Raw genomic sequence first — 21,914 nt, 5'->3', positions numbered from 1 at the left:
GTATTCTCCATCTACGAGGTGGGTTATACCCCCTGATAAACCACAGGACACAACTGGAGGTATTCTCCATCTACGAGGTGGGTTATACCCCCTGATAAATCACAGGACACAACTGGAGGTATTCTCCATCTACGAGGTGGGTTATACCCCCTGATAAATCACAGGACACAACTGGAGGTATTCTCCATCTACGAGGTGGGTTATACCCCCTGATAAATCACAGGACACAACTGGAGGTATTCTCCATCTACGAGGTGGGTTATACCCCCTGATAAATCACAGGACACAACTGGAGGTATTCTCCATCTACGAGGTGGGTTATACCCCCTGATAAATCACAGGACACAACTGGAGGTATTCTCCATCTACGAGGTGGGTTATACCCCCTGATAAACCACAGGACACAACTGGAGGTATTCTCCATCTACGAGGTGGGTTATACCCCCTGATAAACCACAGGACACAACTGGAGGTATTCTCCATCTACGAGGTGGGTTATACCCCCTGATAAATCACAGGACACAACTGGAGGTATTCTCCATCTACGAGGTGGGTTATACCCCCTGATAAACCACAGGACACAACTGGAGGTATTCTCCATCTACGAGGTGGGTTATACCCCCTGATAAATCACAGGACACAACTGGAGGTATTCTCCATCTACGAGGTGGGTTATACCCCCTGATAAATCACAGGACACAACTGGAGGTATTCTCCATCTACGAGGTGGGTTATACCCCCTGATAAACCACAGGACACAACTGGAGGTATTCTCCATCTACGAGGTGGGTTATACCCCCTGATAAATCACAGGACACAACTGGAGGTATTCTCCATCTACGAGGTGGGTTATACCCCCTGATAAATCACAGGACACAACTGGAGGTATTCTCCATCTACGAGGTGGGTTATACCCCCTGATAAATCACAGGACACAACTGGAGGTATTCTCCATCTACGAGGTGGGTTATACCCCCTGATAAATCACAGGACACAACTGGAGGTATTCTCCATCTACGAGGTGGGTTATACCCCCTGATAAATCACAGGACACAACTGGAGGTATTCTCCATCTACGAGGTGGGTTATACCCCCTGATAAACCACAGGACACAACTGGAGGTATTCTCCATCTACGAGGTGGATTATACCCCCTGATAAATCACAGGACACAACTGGAGGTATTCTCCATCTACGAGGTGGGTTATACCCCCTGATAAATCACAGGACACAACTGGAGGTATTCTCCATCTACGAGGTGGGTTATACCCCCTGATAAATCACAGGACACAACTGGAGGTATTCTCCATCTACGAGGTGGGTTATACCCCCTGATAAACCACAGGACACAACTGGAGGTATTCTCCATCTACGAGGTGGGTTATACCCCCTGATAAACCACAGGACACAACTGGAGGTATTCTCCATCTACGAGGTGGGTTATACCCCCTGATAAATCACAGGACACAACTGGAGGTATTCTCCATCTACGAGGTGGGTTATACCCCCTGATAAACCACAGGACACAACTGGAGGTATTCTCCATCTACGAGGTGGGTTATACCCCCTGATAAATCACAGGACACAACTGGAGGTATTCTCCATCACCTAACCAGGATAAATGCTGGGACATTCTTCTGGGTGGTGACCAGTCGGTACAAAACAAGATACATATTTTCGAAATTGAGTGGAAGGGGGCGAAACTACTGAAGAAATATTCACATTTATTTACCATTTCAAAACATGTTGCTACGGTGTGCCCTACTGAACATGGCCCAGGTCAGGTGGTATGGTTAGGAAAACTCCTAGCTCTAGCATTTCAAATCAAATCAGTCATATATTCATCTTGGTTAACCCAGAATTAAAAGAGTGCGTAATTTGGTCAGATGCTCAATTAGGTTCTGGAGGGAAGCGTGTTAGAAATTGAGATTTCTGGTTTCCGAAGTCTCCTTCCTCGCGAAAGTAAACTCTAAGCCAAAGAGCTAATCGCTCAAAACTTAAGCCTGTTTGTATGTTCGTTCAATAAATGATCAGATCTATACATAAACTGAGTGCTCCCTTTTCTTTATTTTCCATTGGCGTGTCCTGGGGCAAGGAATGTTTTGGGGATTTTCAAGTCCCTCAGTCGAGCACCTAATTCCCGTTCTGTTCAAGCTGGTCTGGAGTGTGTTTGTGTACCATATAGGCAATGTAGTCATGGTGATAGTGACTTATGTTCTTGTCCTCAGGTGCCCAAAGAGGTATGATGGCCAAGGATTGGAGGACATTGTTGTGATGATGTCAGAGCTATCCAAGTAGTCACCTGACTGTGGTCAAAGTGCTACTTATGTGTGTCAGTCTACCTCCGCTTCAGAACGTAAAACTTGGTGTACCTCTGTCTTAACTTGTAGCTCTGTCTTGGTGTGTTCAACATGAAACCTTAGTTATAAAATTGCCGACACACAACACACCAAAAACACACAAGAGACTTTCAGATAACAACACATATTCTTTTAGCAGAACTGCGTCAAATACATATGTGAAATACTTGAAAATATTCTACCCAGGTCTACCTTAGACATTTGTTTTATTCTATTATACTGATTCAGTACTTTTTTAAATTCCTTTATCTAGTATGATAAGTCAGTGCCTGTGCATCCCTCCTCTGTCCCTCTTCTCTCTCTATCCCTCCATCCTCTGTCCCTCCTCTCTCTCTATCCCTCCATCCTCTATCCCTCTCTCTCTCTATCCCTCCATCCTCTGTCCCTCCTCTCTCTCTATCCCTCCATCCTCTATCCCTCTCTCTCTATCCCTCCATCCTCTGTCCCTCCTCTCTCTCTCTATCCCTCCATCCTCTATCCCCCTCTCTCTCTCTATCACTCCATCCTCTGTCCCTCCTCTCTCTCTATCCCTACATCCTCTATCCCCTCTCTTTCTATCCCTCCATCCTCTATCCCCCTCTCTCTATATCCCTCCATCCTATGTCCCTCCTCTCTGTCTATCCCTCCATCCTCTGTCCCTCCTCTCTCTATCCCTCCATCCTCTATCCATCCTCTCTCTCTATCCCTCCATCCTCTGTCCCTCCTCTCTCTCTATCCCTCCATCCTCTATCCCTCCTCTATCCCTCCATCCTCTATCCCTCCATCCTCTATCCCTCCATCCTCTATCCCTCCTCTCTCTCTATCCCTCCATCCTCTATCCATCCTCTCTTTCTATCCCTCCATCCTCTATCCCTCCTTTCTCTCTATCCCTCCATCCTCTATCCCCCTCTCTCTCTATTCCTACATCCTCTATCCCCTTCTCTTTCTATCCCTCCATCCTCTATCCCCCTCTCTTTCTATCCCTCCATCCTCTATCGCCCTCTCTCTTTCCCTCCATCCTCTATCCCCCTCTCTCTATATCCCTCCATCCTCTATCCATCCCCTCTCTCTATCCCTCCATCCTCTATCCCCCTCTCTCTGTCTATCCCTCCATCCTCTATCCCTCCTCTCTCTCTATCCCTCCATCCTCTATCCCCCTCTCTCTTTCTATCCCTCCATCCTCTGTCCCTCCTCTCTCTCTATCCCTCCATCCTCTATCCCTCCTCTATCCCTCCATCCTCTATCCCTCCATCCTCTATCCCTCCTCTATCCCTCCTCTATCCCTCCTCTCTCTCTATCCCTCCATCCTCTATCCATCCTCTCTTTCTATCCCTCCATCCTCTATCCCTCCTTTCTCTCTATCCCTCCATCCTCTATCCCCCTCTCTCTCTATTCCTACATCCTCTATCCCCCTCTCTTTCTATCCCTCCATCCTCTATCCCCCTCTCTTTCTATCCCTCCATCCTCTATCGCCCTCTCTCTATCCCTCCATCCTCTATCCCCCTCTCTCTATATCCCTCCATCCTCTATCCATCCCCTCTCTCTATCCCTCCATCCTCTATCCCCCTCTCTCTGTCTATCCCTCCATCCTCTATCCCTCCTCTCTCTCTATCCCTCCATCCTCTATCCCCCTCTCTCTTTCTATCCCTCCATCCCCTATCCCCCTCTCTCTTTCTATCCCTCCATCCTCTCTCCATCCTCTCTTTCTATCCCTCCATCCTCTATCCCTCCTCTCTCTCTATCCCTCCATCCTCTATCCCTCTCTCTCTCTATCCCTCCATCCTCTATCCCCCTCCCTCTATATCCCTCCATCCTCTATCCATCCCCTCTCTCTATCCCTCCATTTTCTATCCCCCACTCTCTCTCTATCCCTCCATCCTCTATCCCCCTCTCTCTTTCTATCCCTCCATCCTCTGTCCCTCCTCTCTCTCTATCCATCCATCCTCTATCCCTCCTCTCTCTATATCCCTCAATCCTCTATCCCCCTCTCTCTTTCTATCCCTCCATCCTCTGTCCCTCCTCTCTCTCTATCCCTACATCCTCTATCCCCTCTCTTTCTATCCCTCCATCCTCTATCCCCCTCTCTCTATATCCCTCCATCCTATGTCCCTCCTCTCTGTCTATCCCTCCATCCTCTGTCCCTCCTCTCTCTATCCCTCCATCCTCTATCCCTCCTCTCTCTCTATCCCTCCATCCTCTGTCCCTCCTCTCTCTCTATCCCTCCATCCTCTATCCCTCCTCTATCCCTCCATCCTCTATCCCTCCATCCTCTATCCCTCCTCTATCCCTCCTCTCTCTCTATCCCTCCATCCTCTATCCATCCTCTCTTTCTATCCCTCCATCCTCTATCCCTCCTTTCTCTCTATCCCTCCATCCTCTATCCCCCTCTCTCTCTATTCCTACATCCTCTATCCCCTTCTCTTTCTATCCCTCCATCCTCTATCCCCCTCTCTTTCTATCCCTCCATCCTCTATCGCCCTCTCTCTTTCCCTCCATCCTCTATCCCCCTCTCTCTATATCCCTCCATCCTCTATCCATCCCCTCTCTCTATCCCTCCATCCTCTATCCCCCTCTCTCTGTCTATCCCTCCATCCTCTATCCCTCCTCTCTCTCTATCCCTCCATCCTCTATCCCCCTCTCTCTTTCTATCCCTCCATCCTCTGTCCCTCCTCTCTCTCTATCCCTCCATCCTCTATCCCTCCTCTATCCCTCCATCCTCTATCCCTCCATCCTCTATCCCTCCTCTATCCCTCCTCTCTCTCTATCCCTCCATCCTCTATCCATCCTCTCTTTCTATCCCTCCATCCTCTATCCCTCCTTTCTCTCTATCCCTCCATCCTCTATCCCCCTCTCTCTCTATTCCTACATCCTCTATCCCCTTCTCTTTCTATCCCTCCATCCTCTATCCCCCTCTCTTTCTATCCCTCCATCCTCTATCGCCCTCTCTCTTTCCCTCCATCCTCTATCCCCCTCTCTCTATATCCCTCCATCCTCTATCCATCCCCTCTCTCTATCCCTCCATCCTCTATCCCCCTCTCTCTGTCTATCCCTCCATCCTCTATCCCTCCTCTCTCTCTATCCCTCCATCCTCTATCCCCCTCTCTCTTTCTATCCCTCCATCCTCTGTCCCTCCTCTCTCTCTATCCCTCCATCCTCTATCCCTCCTCTATCCCTCCATCCTCTATCCCTCCATCCTCTATCCCTCCTCTATCCCTCCTCTATCCCTCCTCTCTCTCTATCCCTCCATCCTCTATCCATCCTCTCTTTCTATCCCTCCATCCTCTATCCCTCCTTTCTCTCTATCCCTCCATCCTCTATCCCCCTCTCTCTCTATTCCTACATCCTCTATCCCCCTCTCTTTCTATCCCTCCATCCTCTATCCCCCTCTCTTTCTATCCCTCCATCCTCTATCGCCCTCTCTCTATCCCTCCATCCTCTATCCCCCTCTCTCTATATCCCTCCATCCTCTATCCATCCCCTCTCTCTATCCCTCCATCCTCTATCCCCCTCTCTCTGTCTATCCCTCCATCCTCTATCCCTCCTCTCTCTCTATCCCTCCATCCTCTATCCCCCTCTCTCTTTCTATCCCTCCATCCCCTATCCCCCTCTCTCTTTCTATCCCTCCATCCTCTCTCCATCCTCTCTTTCTATCCCTCCATCCTCTATCCCTCCTCTCTCTCTATCCCTCCATCCTCTATCCCCCTCTCTCTCTCTATCCCTCCATCCTCTATCCCCCTCCCTCTATATCCCTCCATCCTCTATCCATCCCCTCTCTCTATCCCTCCATTTTCTATCCCCCACTCTCTCTCTATCCCTCCATCCTCTATCCCCCTCTCTCTTTCTATCCCTCCATCCTCTGTCCCTCCTCTCTCTCTATCCATCCATCCTCTATCCCTCCTCTCTCTATATCCCTCAATCCTCTATCCCCCTCTCTCTTTCTATCCCTCCATCCTCTGTCCCTCCTCTCTCTCTATCCCTCCATCCTCTATCCCCCTCTCTCTCTACAGATGATTGGGAGCCAGCAGCACCTGCAGAAAGACTTCTTCCTTTACAATGCCTCCAAGGCCAAATGCAAGTCCTACATCAACCTGCGTGAGGTGAGCGAGCGATTCTGCCTGCCCCCTGGGGAGTACGTGATCATCCCTTCGACCTTTGACCCCCACGAGGAGGGAGAGTTTATCCTCAGAGTCTTCTCCGAGAAGAACAGCACCTCAGAGTGAGTGACTGGGAGTCGAGGGAGAGAGGGGCTGCTATGGTAGAAGGGTTAGGGGAGAGAGAGAGAGAGAGAGAGAGGCAGCTATGGTAGAGGGGTTAGGGGAGAGAGAGAGAGAGAGAGAGAGAGGGGCAGCTATGGTAGAGGGGTTAGGGGAGAGAGAGAGAGAGAGCGAGAGAGAGAGAGAGAGAGAGAGAGAGAGAGAGAGAGAGAGAGAGAGAGAGAGGGGCAGCTATGGTAGAGGGGTTAGGGGAGAGAGAGAGAGAGCGAGAGAGAGAGAGAGAGCGAGAGAGAGAGAGAGAGAGAGAGAGAGAGGGGCAGCTATGGTAGAGGGGTTAGGGGAGAGAGTGAGAGAATGGCAGCTATGGTAGAGGGGTTAGGGGAGAGGGAGAGGGAGAGGGGCTGCTATGGTAGAGGGGTTAGGGGAGAGAGAGAGGGGCAGCTATGGTAGAGGGGTTAGGGGAGAGAGAGAGGGGCTGCTATGGTAGAGGGGTTAGGGGAGAGAGAGAGAGGGGCAGCTATGGTAGAGGGGTTAGGGGAGAGAGTGAGAGAAGGGCTGCTATGGTAGAGGGGTTAGGGGAGAGAGAGAGGGGCTGCTATGGTAGAGGGGTTAGGGGAGAGAGAGAGAGAGGGGCTGCTATGGTAGAGGGGTTAGGGGAGAGAGAGAGGGGCAGCTATGGTAGAGGGGTTAGGGGAGAGAGAGAGGGGCTGCTATGGTAGAGGGGTTAGGGGAGAGAGAGAGGGGCTGCTATGGTAGAGGGGTTAGGGGAGGGAGAGAAAAGGGGGCTGGGTTGCTATGGTAGAGGGGTTAGGGGAGAGAGAGAGGGGTTGCTATGGTAGAGGGGTTAGGGGAGAGAGAGAGCGGCTGCTATGGTAGAGGGGTTAGGGGAGATAGAGAGGGGTTGCTATGGTAGAGGGGTTAAGGGAGATAGAGAGGGGTTGCTATGGTAGAGGGGTTAGGGGAGAGAGAGAGGGGTTGCTATGGTAGAGGGGTTAGGGGAGAGAGAGAGGGGTTGCTATGGCAGAGGGGTTAGGGGAGAGAGAGAGAGAGGGGGGCTGGGCTGCTATGGTGGCGGGGTATTTCAGTGTGTTGGTGTTTCTATGAATGAGTGTGTGGATGAATTTGTTTCTGTGGATGGCCATTTATGTGTGTGTGTGTGTGTGTGTGTGTGTGTGTGTGTGTGTGTGTGTGGCATGCCAGTCAAGGGTGACAGAAAAAAATGAAGCTTCCATGCCTTTGATCTTGTGCCTTCAATGGTGATGAGTAATGTCTGTCTGTTCTCTTTCAGGGAAACCGAAAATACAATTAGGTCAGACCATATAGAGGTTAGTAAATGGACTTGTGTCTCTCTCTCCTCTCTCTGACTTGCCACAGGCATTAAACAAAGCATGTGTGTCCATGTATACTGATAATTCAACCATAAACACATCATCAACCACAGCTAATGAAGTCACTGAATCCCTTAAAGAGTTGCAGTCTGTTTGGAATGGGTGTCCAGTAATAAACTGGTCCTGAACATCTCTAAAACTAATAGTATTGTATTTGGTACAAATCATTCCCTAAGTTCTAGACCTGAGCTGACTCTGGTAATGAATGGTGTGGCTGTTCAAGTTAAGGATACTAAATTACTTGGCGTTTCCTTAGATTGCAAACTGTCGTGGTCAAAACATATTGATTCAATGGTTGTAAAGATGGGGAGACGTCTGTCAGTAATAAAGAGATGCTCTGCTTTTTTGACACCACACTCCAAAAAGCAAGTCCTGCAGGCTCTAGTTTTGTCTTATCTTGATTATTGTCCAGTCATGTGGTCAAGCGCTGCAAAGAAAGTCCTAGTTAAGCTGCAGCTGGCCCTGAACAGAGCGTCACGTCTTGCTCTTCATTGTAATCAGAGGGCTAATATAAATACTATGCATGCCAGTCTCTCTTCGCTAAGAGTTGATGAAAGAATGACTGTGTCACTTCTTGTTTTTATAAGAAACATGAATGAGTTGGAAATTCCAAATGGTTTGCATAGTCAACTTACACACAGCAGTGACACATACACTTACCCCACCAGACATGCCACCAGGGGTCTTTTCACAGTGTCCAGGTCCAGAACACACTTACCTCACCAGGCATGCCACCAGGGGTCTTTTCACAGTGTCCAGGTCCAGAACACACTTACCCCACCAGACATGCCACCAGGGGTCTTTTCACAGTCCCCAGGTCCAGAACAAATTCAAGGAAACGTCCAGTATTATACAGAGCCATGTGGAACTCCCTTCCATCTTACAGTGCCTTGCGAAAGTATTCGGCCTCCTTGAACTTTGCGACCTTTTGCCACATTTCAGGCTTCAAACATAAAGATATAAAACTGTCTTTTTTTGTGAAGAATCAACAACAAGTGGGACACAATCATGAAGTGGAACGACATTTATTGGATATTTCAAACTTTTTTAAAACAAATCAAAACTGAAAAATTGGGCGTGCAAAATTATTCAGCCACTTTACTTTCAGTGCAGCAAACTCTCTCCAGAAGTTCAGTGAGGATCTCTGAATGATCCAATGTTGACCTAAATGACTAATGATGATAAATACAATCCACCTGTGTGTAATCAAGTCTCCGTATAAATGCACCTGCACTGTGATAGTCTCAGAGGTCCGTTAAAAGCGCAGAGAGCATCATGAAGAACAAGCAACACACCAGGCAGGTCCGAGATACTGTTGTGAAGAAGTTTAAAGCCGGATTTGGATACAAAAGATTTCCCAAGCTTTAAACATCCCAAGGAGCACTGTGCAAGCGATAATATTGAAATGGAAGGAGTATCAGACCACTGCAAATCTACCAAGACCTGGCCGTCCCTCTAAACTTTCAGCTCATACAAGGAGAAGACTGATCAGAGATGCAGCCAAGAGGCCCATGATCACTCTGGATGAACTGCAGAGATTTACAGCTGAGGTGGGAGACTCTGTCCATAGGACAACAATATGTATTAACAATTTGTATATTGCACAAATCTGGCCTTTATGGAAGAGTGGCAAGAAGAAAGCCATTTCTTAAAGATATCCATAAAAAGTGTTGTTTAAAGTTTGCCACAAGCCACCTGGGAGACACACCAAACATGTGGAAGAAGGTGCTCTGGTCAGATGAAACCAAAATTGAACTTTTTGGCAACAATGCAAAACGTTATGTTTGGCATAAAAGCAACACAGCTCATCACCCTGAACACACCATCCCCACTGTCAAACATGGTGGCGGCAGCATCATGGTTTGGGCCTGCTTTTCTTCAGCAGGGACAAGGAAGATGGTTAAAATTGATGGGAAGATGGATGGAGCCAAATACAGGACCATTCTGGAAGAAAACCTGATGGAGTCTGCAAAAGACCTGAGACTGGGACGGAGATTTGTCTTCCAACAAGACAATGATCCAAAACATAAAGCAAAATCTACAATGGAATGGTTCAAAAATAAACATATCCAGGTGTTAGAATGGCCAAGTGAAAGTCCAGACCTGAATCCAATCGAGAATCTGTGGAAAGAACTGAAAACTGCTGTTCACAAATGCTCTCCATCCAACCTCACTGAGCTCGAGCTGTTTTGCAAGGAGGAATGGGAAAAAATTCAGTCTCTCGATGTGCAAAACTGAGAGACATACCCCAAGCGACTTACAGCTGTAATCGCAGCCAAAGGTGGCGCTACAAAGTATGAACTTAAGGGGGCTGAATAATTTTGCACGCCCAATTTTTCAGTTTTTGATTTGTTAAAAAAGTTTGAAATATCCAATAAATGTCGTTCCACTTCATGATTGTGTCCCACTTGTTGTTGATTCTTCACAAAAAAATACAGTTTTATATCTTTATGTTTGAAGCCTGAAATGTGGCAAAAGGTCGCAAAGTTCACGGGGGCCGAATACTTTCGCAAGGCACTGTATATAGAGCAAGTGAACAGCAAACCTGGTTTCAAAAAACAAATAAAGCAACACTTCACGGCACAACGCCTCTTTCTCATGTGACCTACTAGTTGTGTGTATGTACTGACATGTATGTGGAACTGATAGATGCACACACACACTACATGTTCATGTTTTTAAATTGTAAAGTGTTTTGTCTGTAATGTCTTTTTCGTGTGTCGGACCCCAGTAAGACTAGCTGTTGCCATTGGCGTCGGCTGATGGGGATCCTAATAAATCAAATCAACCTGTTGTCCATATGCACCTGTTCATGTCTGTATGTCTGCGTCTTTGTCCTCCGCCTACAATTAATACATCACTCAAACTTGAATGAAAAATATAGTCCCACCACTGACAATCTCTCTCTCTCCATCTCCCCATCTCTCTCTCTCTCTTTCTCCCCTCCCCCTCCCCTCTCTCTCGCTCTCTCTCTCTCTCTCCCCTTCTCTCTCTCTCTCTCCCCTTCTTTCTCTCTCTCTCTCCCCTCTCTCTCTCTCCCCCCCCCCCTCTCTCTCTCACTCCCCTTCTCTCTCTCTCTCTCCCCTTCTCTCTCCCTCTCTCCCCCTTCTCTCTCTCTCTCTCTCCCTTTCTCTCTCTCTCTCTCCCTTTCTCTCTCTCTCTCCCCTTCTCTCTTTCTTTCTCTCTCTCTCCCCTTCTCTCTCTCTCTCTCTCTCTCTCTCCCCTTCTCTCTCTCTCTCTCCCCTTCTCTCTCTCTCTCTCTCTCTCTCTCTCTCTCTCTCTCCCTCTTTACTATTACTGACCAGGGTTTGATGGTTCATTGTTCATTTCAATGTTAACTTCTCCATTTCATTTTTATGTTTATTGTCCATTTCTTCCTCACGCCGACAGCAAGGCAAACACAGGACAAAGAAAGGAAAGGTACAGTGTGTGCATCATCATCATAGTTTCTTTTGATTTACCCAAATTATGACGAGACATTGAATATTGGATGTTTTTCATGACATCCTCTTTCACTTCTCGCAAGATTAAATAAATTACCATTGCGACCAGTGTCATTTCACATGTAGACTTGAAGCCAATTGAACATTAGCCCGGTGGCCCCTGATCTCTTCGAGCTGTGAAGCCCAACTCCTATGGCCATTACTATACCAAACACAGGAGTTGGCTATACAGCACAAACAGAAAGGGATCCAGGCTAATGGAAATGTTGTTCTACGTCCAGTGAGTTTACTGTCATTTTCTTCTTCTATTCTGTGTCTTTCCCCTCTACCACCAATCATCTCTAACCCCTGTGTCACATGTCCACCTCTACCACCAATCATCTCTAACCCCTGTGTCACATGTCTACCTCTACCACCAATCATCTCTAACCCCTGTGTCACGTCCACCTCTACCACCAATCATCTCTAACCCCTGTGTCACATGTCCACCTCTACCACCAATCATCTCTAACCCCTGTGTCACATGTCCACCTCTACCACCAATCATCTCTAACCCCTGTGTCACATGTCTACCTCTACCACCAATCATCTCTAACCCCTGTGTCACATGTCCACCTCTACCACCAATCATCTCTAACCCCTGTGTCACATGTCCACCTCTACCACCAATCATCTCTAACCCCTGTGTCACACGTCCACCTCTACCACCAATCATCTCTAACCCCTGTGCCACATGTCCACCTCTACCACCAATCATCTCTAACCCCTGTGTCACATGTCCACCTCTACCACCAATCATCTCTAACCCCTGTGTCACATGTCCACCTCTACCACCAATCATCTCTAACCCCTGTGTCACATGTCTACCTCTACCACCAATCATCTCTAACCCCTGTGTCACGTCCACCTCTACCACCAATCATCTCTAACCCCTGTGTCACATGTCCACCTCTACCACCAATCATCTCTAACCCCTGTGTCACATGTCCACCTCTACCACCAATCATCTAACCCCTGTGTCACACGTCCAACTCTACCACCAATCATCTCTAACCCCTGTGTCACATGTCCACCTCTACCACCAATCATCTAACCCCTGTGTCACACGTCCAACTATACCACCAATCATCTCTAACCCCTGTGTCACATGTCCACCTCTACCACCAATCATCTCTAACCCCTGTGTCACACGTCCACCTCTACCACCAATCATCTCTAACCCCTGTGCCACATGTCCACCTCTACCACCAATCATCTTTAACCACTGTGTGTCACTTCAACTACCCCCACCCACCACCACGTCTACCCCTTCTCCCACATTACCACCCCCCAAAACACCACCGTCCACCCCACCACTACCATCCACCCAACCATTACCACCCCACCCCCACCCCACCCCCACCATCCACCCAACCCCCAGCCCATCGTGTTTGTATCAGACAGAGCGAAGGCCAACAAGGAGATTGAGCAAGATGACATCGAGGTTCAGAAGGAGAAGAAAGAGAAAGTCAAGGTTTTTCTCCTTTGAGAGAGGAGGGGGGCAGAGGGGAGGGGTGTTCTCCTTTGAGAGAGGAGGGGGGCAGAGGGGAGGGTTGTTCTCCTTTGAGAGAGGAGGGGGGCAGAGGGGAGGGGTATTCTCCTTTGAGAGAGGAGGGGGGCAGAGAGGAGGGTTGTTCTCCTTTGAGAGAGGAGAGGGGCAGAGGGGAGGGGTATTCTCCTTTGAGAGAGGAGAGGGGCAGAGGGGAGGGGTATTCTCCTTTGAGAGAGGAGAGGGGCAGAGGGGAGGGGTATTCTCCTTTGAGAGAGGAGGGGGGCAGAGGGGAGGGGTATTCTCCTTTGAAAGAGGAGGGGGGCAGAGGGGAGGGGTATTCTCCTTTGAGAGAGGAGAGGGGCAGAGGGGAGGGGTATTCTCCTTTGAGAGAGGAGGGGGGCAGAGAGGAGGGGTGTTTGTGGTGAAACCTATTGTGAAGGCATGTGTTTGTCAAGGTGTTTGTCAAGATAGGGAGGGGATTGGGGGGCAAGTGTTTAAATTGGGCTGGAATTTGCATAATAATAAGAGTCTAGTAGCATCAGTTGTGATGTGTGTGTAGCAAGAATGTATATGTGTGTAGGTGTGTGTTTATGCGTGTGCACGCACCCAAACCATGCCAGTGAAGTTGCACTTGACACAATTCCACCTGTAGGTATTTTACACCATTTTGCCAATGTAGCCATTAGCCCAGTGTAACCTCTGACCTACTAAAATACGGGGTCAGTGACAGGGCTGAAACCAAATCTACCCCAGGCCACATAGCATCTCCTGTCCTGACCAGGGAGAGACTTCCGGACACCCCCACTGATCCACAATCAGCTCTAAAAGGTCAACCTATCTCCAGTAACAATGCACCTGTTTTCAGAACTGTGTATTTACATATTGATATCTGCCATTGTTTGGTTACCATGGATCCTCCTCTGGTGGAAAGGGGTAATGAATAAACAAATGATAGACATTTAGGGCAGATTTTACTTTTGCCATTTGTCTATGGATGTCCACAATTCAATCAAAATTAGCATGGCTTTGTGTAGTGCATGTTGGGATATACCACTTTTTAAACCAGCCTGAAACCTGATAACATCATGCCTTCACTTCCATCGATCTTCTCTAAATGTTTCTTTCTTTCACTTTCCCAATCAGCCAAAACCACAGCAACCGGATGAGGAGAGCGGAGAACACAAAATGTTCAGGGCCATTTACCAGCAGATTGCTGGGGAGGTGAGTGATGGTGTGACACCCGAGGGGGCGATAAGGATAGGTTATACTGAGGGGTCTACATGCACACAGCTCAAAGGAGATATGTTCCCTCTCTAGGACATGCAGATCTGTGCCAACGAGCTCAAGGTGGTCATGAAAAGGGTACTGGAAAAACGTGAGTGCTGTCATGATCCCTCATTTTTAATGCCAGACCCTCCCTCTTCCCTTGTGCCCACTATGTCCATCAGTGGAGGCTGCTGAGGGGAGGACGGCTCATAATAATGGCTGGAATGGAGCGAATGGAATGGCATCAAAGACAGGGAAACCATGGAAACCATGTGTTTGACATATTTTATACGATTCCACCTATTCCGCTCCAGCCATTACCACGAGTCTGTCCTCCCTCAATTAAGGTGCCACCAACCTCCTGTGATGTCCACCTGTCATGTCCTTTTTGTACACTTGTTACGTAGTGTCCACTCTGTAGTATGCACTTGTCTTCCAAATGATATTTTTCTCCACAGATAATGACATGAAGACGGACGGCTTCAGCTTAGAGAGTTGCCGGAGCATGATCGCTTTGATGGATGTATCCTCCCATATGATTAATACTGGAACTCTATTTGAACGTTTCTAATGAAATGCAGTTCTTCACACCAGAGGAGGCTGGTGGGAGGAGCTATAGGAGGACAGGCTCATTGTAATAGCTGGAATGGAATTAATGGAAGGTATCATACACATCAAACATGGAAACCACATAAATGGTCTCTGCTCCATTAATTCCATTCCCGTCAATACAATGAGCCCATCCTCCTATAGCTCCTCCCACCAGCCTCCACTACTTCACACGGTAAAATATTGGCTGGTGTTTCTTCCTTAACTACTTCTCAGACGGACGGCACAGGAAAACTGAACCTGCAGGAGTTCAAACACCTGTGGAGTAAGATCAAAGCCTGGCAGGTAGGATCCTCCTGTCCATAACTCTCCAGAGCCTGATGGTTTAGGGGAAAACTTCCCCTTAAATCGCATTTACCCTTAGTCTCCCGTTGCCATCACTACTAAGTGAAATGTTGACTTAAATGGAAGTTAGGATGAAGGAGTCTTCTGCATTTTTTTTGTTAAGAGCCCCGATGCTCGGTCTGAACATTAACATGCATCACTTGCAGTACGGTTTTGGAAGCATAAGGACATCTTTCATGTCAGCGAGAAATAATATAAAAAATATTAAAAAGTGTTAAATTGAAACCCACCTTGATAGGATTAGTGTTCCCACATGGCCATATCTCCATGTTACAGCGCTTGTTTACAGAAAACAGACGGAAGACAAGAGGTGACCACCTGTGCGAATTAGCTATCTAGCATGCTCCGAACACCTGTGCGAATTAGCTATCTAGCATGCTACGAACACCTGTGCGTAAGTGTAACTCAGGAAGAGTAGCGGAAGTGTAATTTCGTCAGATAGAGGCGCCTACTGTATAGCTGTATGGATCTTTGCTTAACTACCTTATCTTAACCTATCTGTAACTGCTACAGTGTAGTTTAGTAGGATGAAGGCTCTCTAGCTGTATGGATCTGTAACTGCTACAGTGTAGTTTAGTAGGATGAAGGCTCTATAGCTGTATGGATCTGTAACTGCTACAGTGTAGTTTAGTAGGATGAAGGCTCTATAGTTGAATGGATCTGTTACTGCTACAGTGTAGTTTAGTAGGATGAAGGCTCTATAGCTGTATGGATCTGTAACTGCTACAGTGTAGTTTAGTAGGATGAAGGCTCTATAGCTGTATGGATCTCTAACTGCTACAGTGTAGTTTAGTAGGATGGAGGCTCTATAGCTGTATGGATCTGTAACTGCTACAGTGTAGTTTAGTAGGATGAAGGCTCTATAGCTGTATGGATCTGTAACTGCTACAGTGTAGTTTAGTAGGATGAAGGCTCTATAGTTGTATGGATCTGTAACTGCTACAGTGTAGTTTAGTAGGATGGAGGCTCTATAGTTGAATGGATCTGTAACTGCTACAGTGTAGTTTAGTAGGATGGAGGCTCTATAGCTGTATGGATCTGTAACTGCTACAGTGTAGTTTAGTAGGATGAAGGCTCTATAGCTGTATGGATCTGTAACTGCTACAGTGCAATTTAGTAGGATGGAGGATCTATAGCTGTATGGATCTGTAACTTTTACAGTGTAGTTTAGTAGGATGGAGGCTCTATACCTGTATGGATCTGTAACTGCTACAGTGTAGTTTAGTAGGATGAAGGCTCTATACCTGTATGGATCTGTAACTGCTACAGTGTAGTTTAGTAGGATGAAGGCTCTATACCTGTATGGATCTGTAACTGCTACAGTGTGGTTTAGTAGGATGAAGGCTCTATACCTGTATGGATCTGTAACTGCTACAGTGTAGTTTAGTAGGATGAAGGCTCTATACCTGTATGGATCTTTAACTGCTACGGGAAGTGAATCTTTTTTATTTGAAGGATTCTTTCTTGATGATGAAAGATAAGGGCCATATGTGTTGAAAACCATATCGTAAGCAATGCTTATTAAACATTAAAACACAGCGTGGGGATTGTAGTTCACATGAGGTAGTTGTGGGCAAAGGTAATAGCTGTAGGGAGAAGGCAGAATGCCAGCTGGATTTTGAGAGAGATGGATTCACAGTGATCATCAACAGATAATTTTCAGCCCAATATTGAAATTCATTGAGATTGACCGTTATGTGTTCACTGTGTGCAGCTGATCTTCAAGAAGTATGACAAGGACAAATCAAGCACCATCAGCAGCTTTGAGATGAGGAACGCAGTCAATGACGCAGGTGAGTTCCATGGACAAACTTGTTCAGCCGTTTAGTCCCAGCAGGGCCACGTTCAGTTGCCAAACGTTTTCTAATGTTACAGATAGCAATACCATGAATCGAGCCGACGCGATTTATTATTCTACATGTCAGACGCATGTTTGTTCTACATATTTGTATCTGAACGTTCCAAAATGTTTCGTCTTGCTGAACGTGCCTCCAGGTGAATGGACTTAGAAGTCTTCCCAGAGAGCCATGAGTTGATTACTCCTTTCACACTAGAGTGCTGACCCGAACCATGGCACACAGTGTTGGCTTAGATATTTTATTTTCACATTTTCCTTTCCAGCATGGTTCCAATCCAACAGCTATAGTGGATGTTTAACCAGGCCAGTGAAGCTTGGCTTGGCTCAGTACTAGTGTAAAAAGGGTATTATGAACCACACACACAAACAGTCAGGTTGAAAGGATTGGGCATGGGCCCTCAAAAGTTCTACAGCTGCACCATTGAAAGCATCTTGACTGGCTGCATCACGGCTTAGTACGGAAACTGTACTGCCCTCGATTACATGGTGCTACAGAGGCTTGTGCAGACAGCCCAGTACATCATTGGGGCCGAGCTCTCTGCCATCCAGGACTTCTATATCAGGCGGTGTGAAAGGAAGGCTCGGACTCCAGCCACCCAAATCATAGACTGTTCTCTCTGCTTCCGAACCGCAACCACTACTGGTGATTCAAGTCTGACACCAACAGGCTCCTGAACAGCTTCTATCCCCAAGCAATAAGACTGCTAAATAGCTAATAAAATGGCTACATGGACTATCTGCAATGACCCTTCTATTTACATTTGCACTGTCTCTATGCACACGCTACACACTCACTCACACGGACACTCTAGCACACATTCATACAGACGCTACACATACACACACACACACAATCTTCATATACGCTACTGCTACTCTGTTGATCATAAACTCAGCAAAAAAAGAAACGGCCCTTTTTCAGGACCCTGTCTTTCAAAGATAATTCGTAAAAATCCAAATAACACAGATCTTCATTGTCAAGGGTTTAAACACTGTTTCCCATGATTGGTCAATGAACAATAAACAAATAATGAACATGCACCTGTGGAACGGTCGTTAAGACACTAACAGCTTACAGACGGTAGGCAATTAAGGTCACAGTTATGAAAAATTAGGACACTAAAGAGGCCTTTCTACTGACTCTGAAAAACACCAAAAGAAAGTTGCCCAGGGTCCCTGCTCATCTGCGTGAACATGACTTAGGCATGCTGCAAGGAGGCATGAGGACTGCAGATGTGACCAGGGCAATAAATTGCCATGTCTGTACTGTGAGACGCCTAAGACAGCGCTACAGGGAGACAGGACGGACAGCTGATCGTCCTCACAGTGGCAGACCACGTGTAACAACACCTGCACACCTCGGTACATCCGAACATCACACCTGCGGGACAGGTACAGGATGGTAACAACAACTGCCCGAGTTACACCAGGAACGCACTGTCCCTCCATCAGTGCTCAGACTGTCCGTAATAGGCTGAGAGAGGCTGGACTGAGGGCTTGTAGGTCTGTTGTAAGGCAGGTCCTCACCAGTTAGTCACATGTCTGTGGAACTTGTTCAGTTTATGTCTCAGTTGTTGAATCTTGTTATGTTCATACACATATTTACACATGTTAAGTTTGCTGAAAATAAAAGCAGTTGACAGTGAGAGGACGTTTCTTTTTTTGCTGAGTCGATATCCTGATGTCTCCTTACCCGTATACATATATAGCAGTATGTGGACACCCCTTCAAATGAGTGGATTCTGCTTTTTAGCCACACTCATTAATGACAGGTTCATAAAATTGAGCACACAACCATGCAATCTTCATAGACAAACGTTGGTAGTAGAATCTCAACCCCCACTAAATGCAAACTGTAAGGGCTCTTATTTACATTCAAACCTTACTGAAGATCTCCGTGATGTTCAACGTGGTACTGTCATAGGATGCCACCTTTCCAACAAGTCCGTTTGTGAAATTTCTGCCCTGCTAAAGCTGCCCCTGTCAACTGTAAGTGCTGTTATTGTGAAGCGGAAACATCTAGGAGCAACAATGCCGCAACATGGTAGGCCACACAAGCTCACAGAACGGAGCCTGGCGCGTAAAAATTGTCTGTCCATGATTTTTTACATTTTTATGCCCATACACTACATGACCAAAAGTATCCCTGCATTGTAAATATGGTACTGGCACTGACCCTGGAACTTTGACCCTGTATATAGCTTACTTTCTCTTGATCTTTCTATTCTTGTGTATTTTTGTTCTGTCGTGGAACTTCTACACAGGGACATTCAAAGTCAAACTTAACTGACAATAAAGGATGATTGATTTAACTGGAGAGGTTCCAGCAAACTTGATGCACCACAGTACACATCTGTCAGGAGCTCTGCTGGTTCATAGGGTTGGTTCCTGCATGTGTTTGGGACCGTCTCCTCTTTTAACTTATAGAACATATTCAGGGCATTCTGCCACATATCTTTACTAAGCACAGGCAGGACCAAGGATTAAGTATGACACTGAAGACAAAAATAACATTTAAGGCTGACTCTTCACACAATTTTCCATCACAGTTCTTCTTGACTTTTGTATTTTTTTGAGTACTACATACAGTGTATTGATTTATTGTATTGTTGGGAAAGAGCATGCAAGGCATTTTACTGTACTTGTGCACATGACAAAATATCTTCCACTGTGGTTACAGCAAATCCTTCATCTTGTATCCATTCCACTTCCCCCCCCCCCCCATTCCATTTAGGGTTCCGCTTAAACAACCAGCTGTATGACATCATCACGATGCGCTACGCTGATGAGCACCTCAACATCGACTTTGACAGCTTCATCTGCTGCTTCGTCAGGCTAGAAGGCATGTTCAGTAAGTACACACTGGACTTTGACACCATTTCCTGTTTCGTCAGGCTAGAGGGAATATTCAGTTAGTACACACTGGTTTGATAAATGTAAATTCCACCAGAAACATCAACAGGCATTCATCTCATTGAACAAGAGTCAGAGATAGAGAAAGAAAGATAGGTGGCGGTCACAGGAGGTTGGTGGCAACTTAATTGCAGAGGAAGGACTTGTGATATTGACCAGAGAGCTACAGTGCCTTGCGAAAGTATTCGGCCCCCTTGAACTTTGCGTCCTTTTGCCACATTTCAGGCTTCAAACATAAAGATATAAAACTGTATTTTTTTGTGAAGAATCAACAACAAGTGGGACACAATCATGAAGTGGAACGACATTTATTGGATATTTCAAAAATTTTTAACAAATGAAAAACTGAAAAATTGGGCGTGCAAAATTATTCAGCCCCTTTACTTTCAGTGCAGCAAACTCTCTCCAGAAGTTCAGTGAGGATCTCTGAATGATCCAATGTTGACCTAAATGACTAATGATGATAAATACAATCCACCTGTGTGTAATCAAGTCTCCGTATAAATGCACCTGCACTGTGATAGTCTCAGAGGTCCGTTAAAAGTGCAGAGAGCATCATGAAGAACAAGGAACACACCAGGCAGGTCCGAGATACTGTTGTGAAGAAGTTTAAAGCCGGATTTGGATACAAAAAGATTTCCCAAGCTTTAAACATCCCAAGGAGCACTGTGCAAGCGATAATATTGAAATGGAAGGAGTATCAGACCACTGCAAATCTACCAAGACCTGGCCGTCCCTCTAAACTTTCAGCTCATACAAGGAGAAGACTGGTCAGAGATGCAGCCAAAAGGCCCATGATCACTCTGGATGAACTGCAGAGATCTACAGCTGAGGTGGGAGACTCTGTCCATAGGACAACAATCAGTCGTATATTGCACAAATCTGGCCTTTATGGAAGAGTGGCAAGAAGAAAGCAATTTCTTAAAGATATCCATAAAAAGTGTTGTTTAAAGTTTGCCACAAGCCACCTGGGAGACACACCAAACATGTGGAAGAAGGTGCTCTGGTCAGATGAAACCAAAATTGAACTTTTTGGCAACAATGCAAAACGTTATGTTTGGCGTAAAAGCAACACAGCTGAACACACCATCCCCACTGTCAAACATGGTGGTGGCAGCATCATGGTTTGGGCCTACTTTTCTTCAGCAGGGACAGGGGAGATAGTTAAAATTGATGGGAAGATGGATGGAGCCAAATACAGGACCATTCTGGAAGAAAACCTGATGGAGTCTGCAAAAGACCTGAGACTGGGACGGAGATTTGTCTTCCAACAAGACAATGATCCAAAACATAAAGCAAAATCTACAATGGAATGGTTCAAAAATAAACATATCCAGGTGTTAGAATGGCCAAGTCTAAGTCCAGACCTGAATCCAATCGAGAATCTGTGGAAAGAACTGAAAACTGCTGTTCACAAATGCTCTCCATCCAACCTCACTGAGCTCGAGCTGTTTTGCAAGGAGGAATGGGAAAAAATGTCAGTCTCTCGATGTGCAAAACTGATAGAAACATACCCCAAGCGACTTACATCTGTAATCGCAGCAAAAGGTGGTGCTACAAAGTATTAACTTAAGGGGGCTGAATAATTTTGCACGCCCAATTTGTCAGTTTTTGATTTGTTAAAAAAGTTTGAAATATCCAATAAATGTCGTTCCACTTCATGATTGTGTCCCACTTGTTGTTGATTCTTCACAAAAAAATACAGTTTTATATCTTTATGTTTGAAGCCTGAAATGTGGCAAATGGTCGCAAAGTTCAAGGGGGCCGAATACTTTCGCAAGGCACTGTATTGGTGGAACGGTATCAAATACATGGTTTCCATGTGTTTATGCCATTCCATTTGCTCCATTCCGGCCATTATTATGAGCCGTCCTCCCCTCAGCAGCCTCCATTGATAGAGCTACTGTTTGATCTGTATGAGGTCTCTTTGCAGGGACGTTCCATGCCTTTGACAAAAACGGAGACGGCACAATCAAGCTCAACGTCCTCGAGGTAAAAAGGTCACGTCA

At 46.4% G+C, this 21,914-nt stretch overlaps 1 protein-coding gene across 4 annotated transcripts in view; it reads left to right on the top strand.

Moving 5' to 3' along the window:
• Positions 1-21,914, top strand: part of capn3b (calpain 3b) — a 37,400-nt gene that overhangs the window by 14,411 nt on the left and 1,075 nt on the right. For 2 of the 4 annotated variants that reach the window (XM_036984788.1, XM_036984787.1), the window contains exons 11-22: positions 2,228-2,239; positions 6,346-6,554; positions 7,841-7,877; positions 11,331-11,360; positions 12,804-12,896; positions 14,058-14,135; positions 14,232-14,289; positions 14,639-14,703; positions 15,006-15,074; positions 16,849-16,927; positions 19,727-19,843; positions 21,839-21,897. In XM_036984788.1, the coding sequence (XP_036840683.1) occupies positions 2,228-2,239; positions 6,346-6,554; positions 7,841-7,877; positions 11,331-11,360; positions 12,804-12,896; positions 14,058-14,135; positions 14,232-14,289; positions 14,639-14,703; positions 15,006-15,074; positions 16,849-16,927; positions 19,727-19,843; positions 21,839-21,897 (906 nt within the window). Of the gene's footprint in view, positions 1-2,227; positions 2,240-6,345; positions 6,555-7,840; positions 7,878-11,330; positions 11,361-12,803; positions 12,897-13,313; positions 13,743-14,057; positions 14,136-14,231; positions 14,290-14,638; positions 14,704-15,005; positions 15,075-16,848; positions 16,928-19,726; positions 19,844-21,838; positions 21,898-21,914 lie in introns of those variants that run through there. The other 2 variants (XM_036984789.1, XM_036984790.1) reach the window with 2 other exon arrangements.

Source organism: Oncorhynchus mykiss, chromosome 8 (genome assembly GCF_013265735.2).
Source record: "Oncorhynchus mykiss isolate Arlee chromosome 8, USDA_OmykA_1.1, whole genome shotgun sequence".
Classification (NCBI taxonomy): domain Eukaryota; kingdom Metazoa; phylum Chordata; class Actinopteri; order Salmoniformes; family Salmonidae; genus Oncorhynchus; species Oncorhynchus mykiss.
Note: the sequence above shows the minus strand (reverse complement) of the source record. Positions and strands in the feature narration are given on the sequence as shown.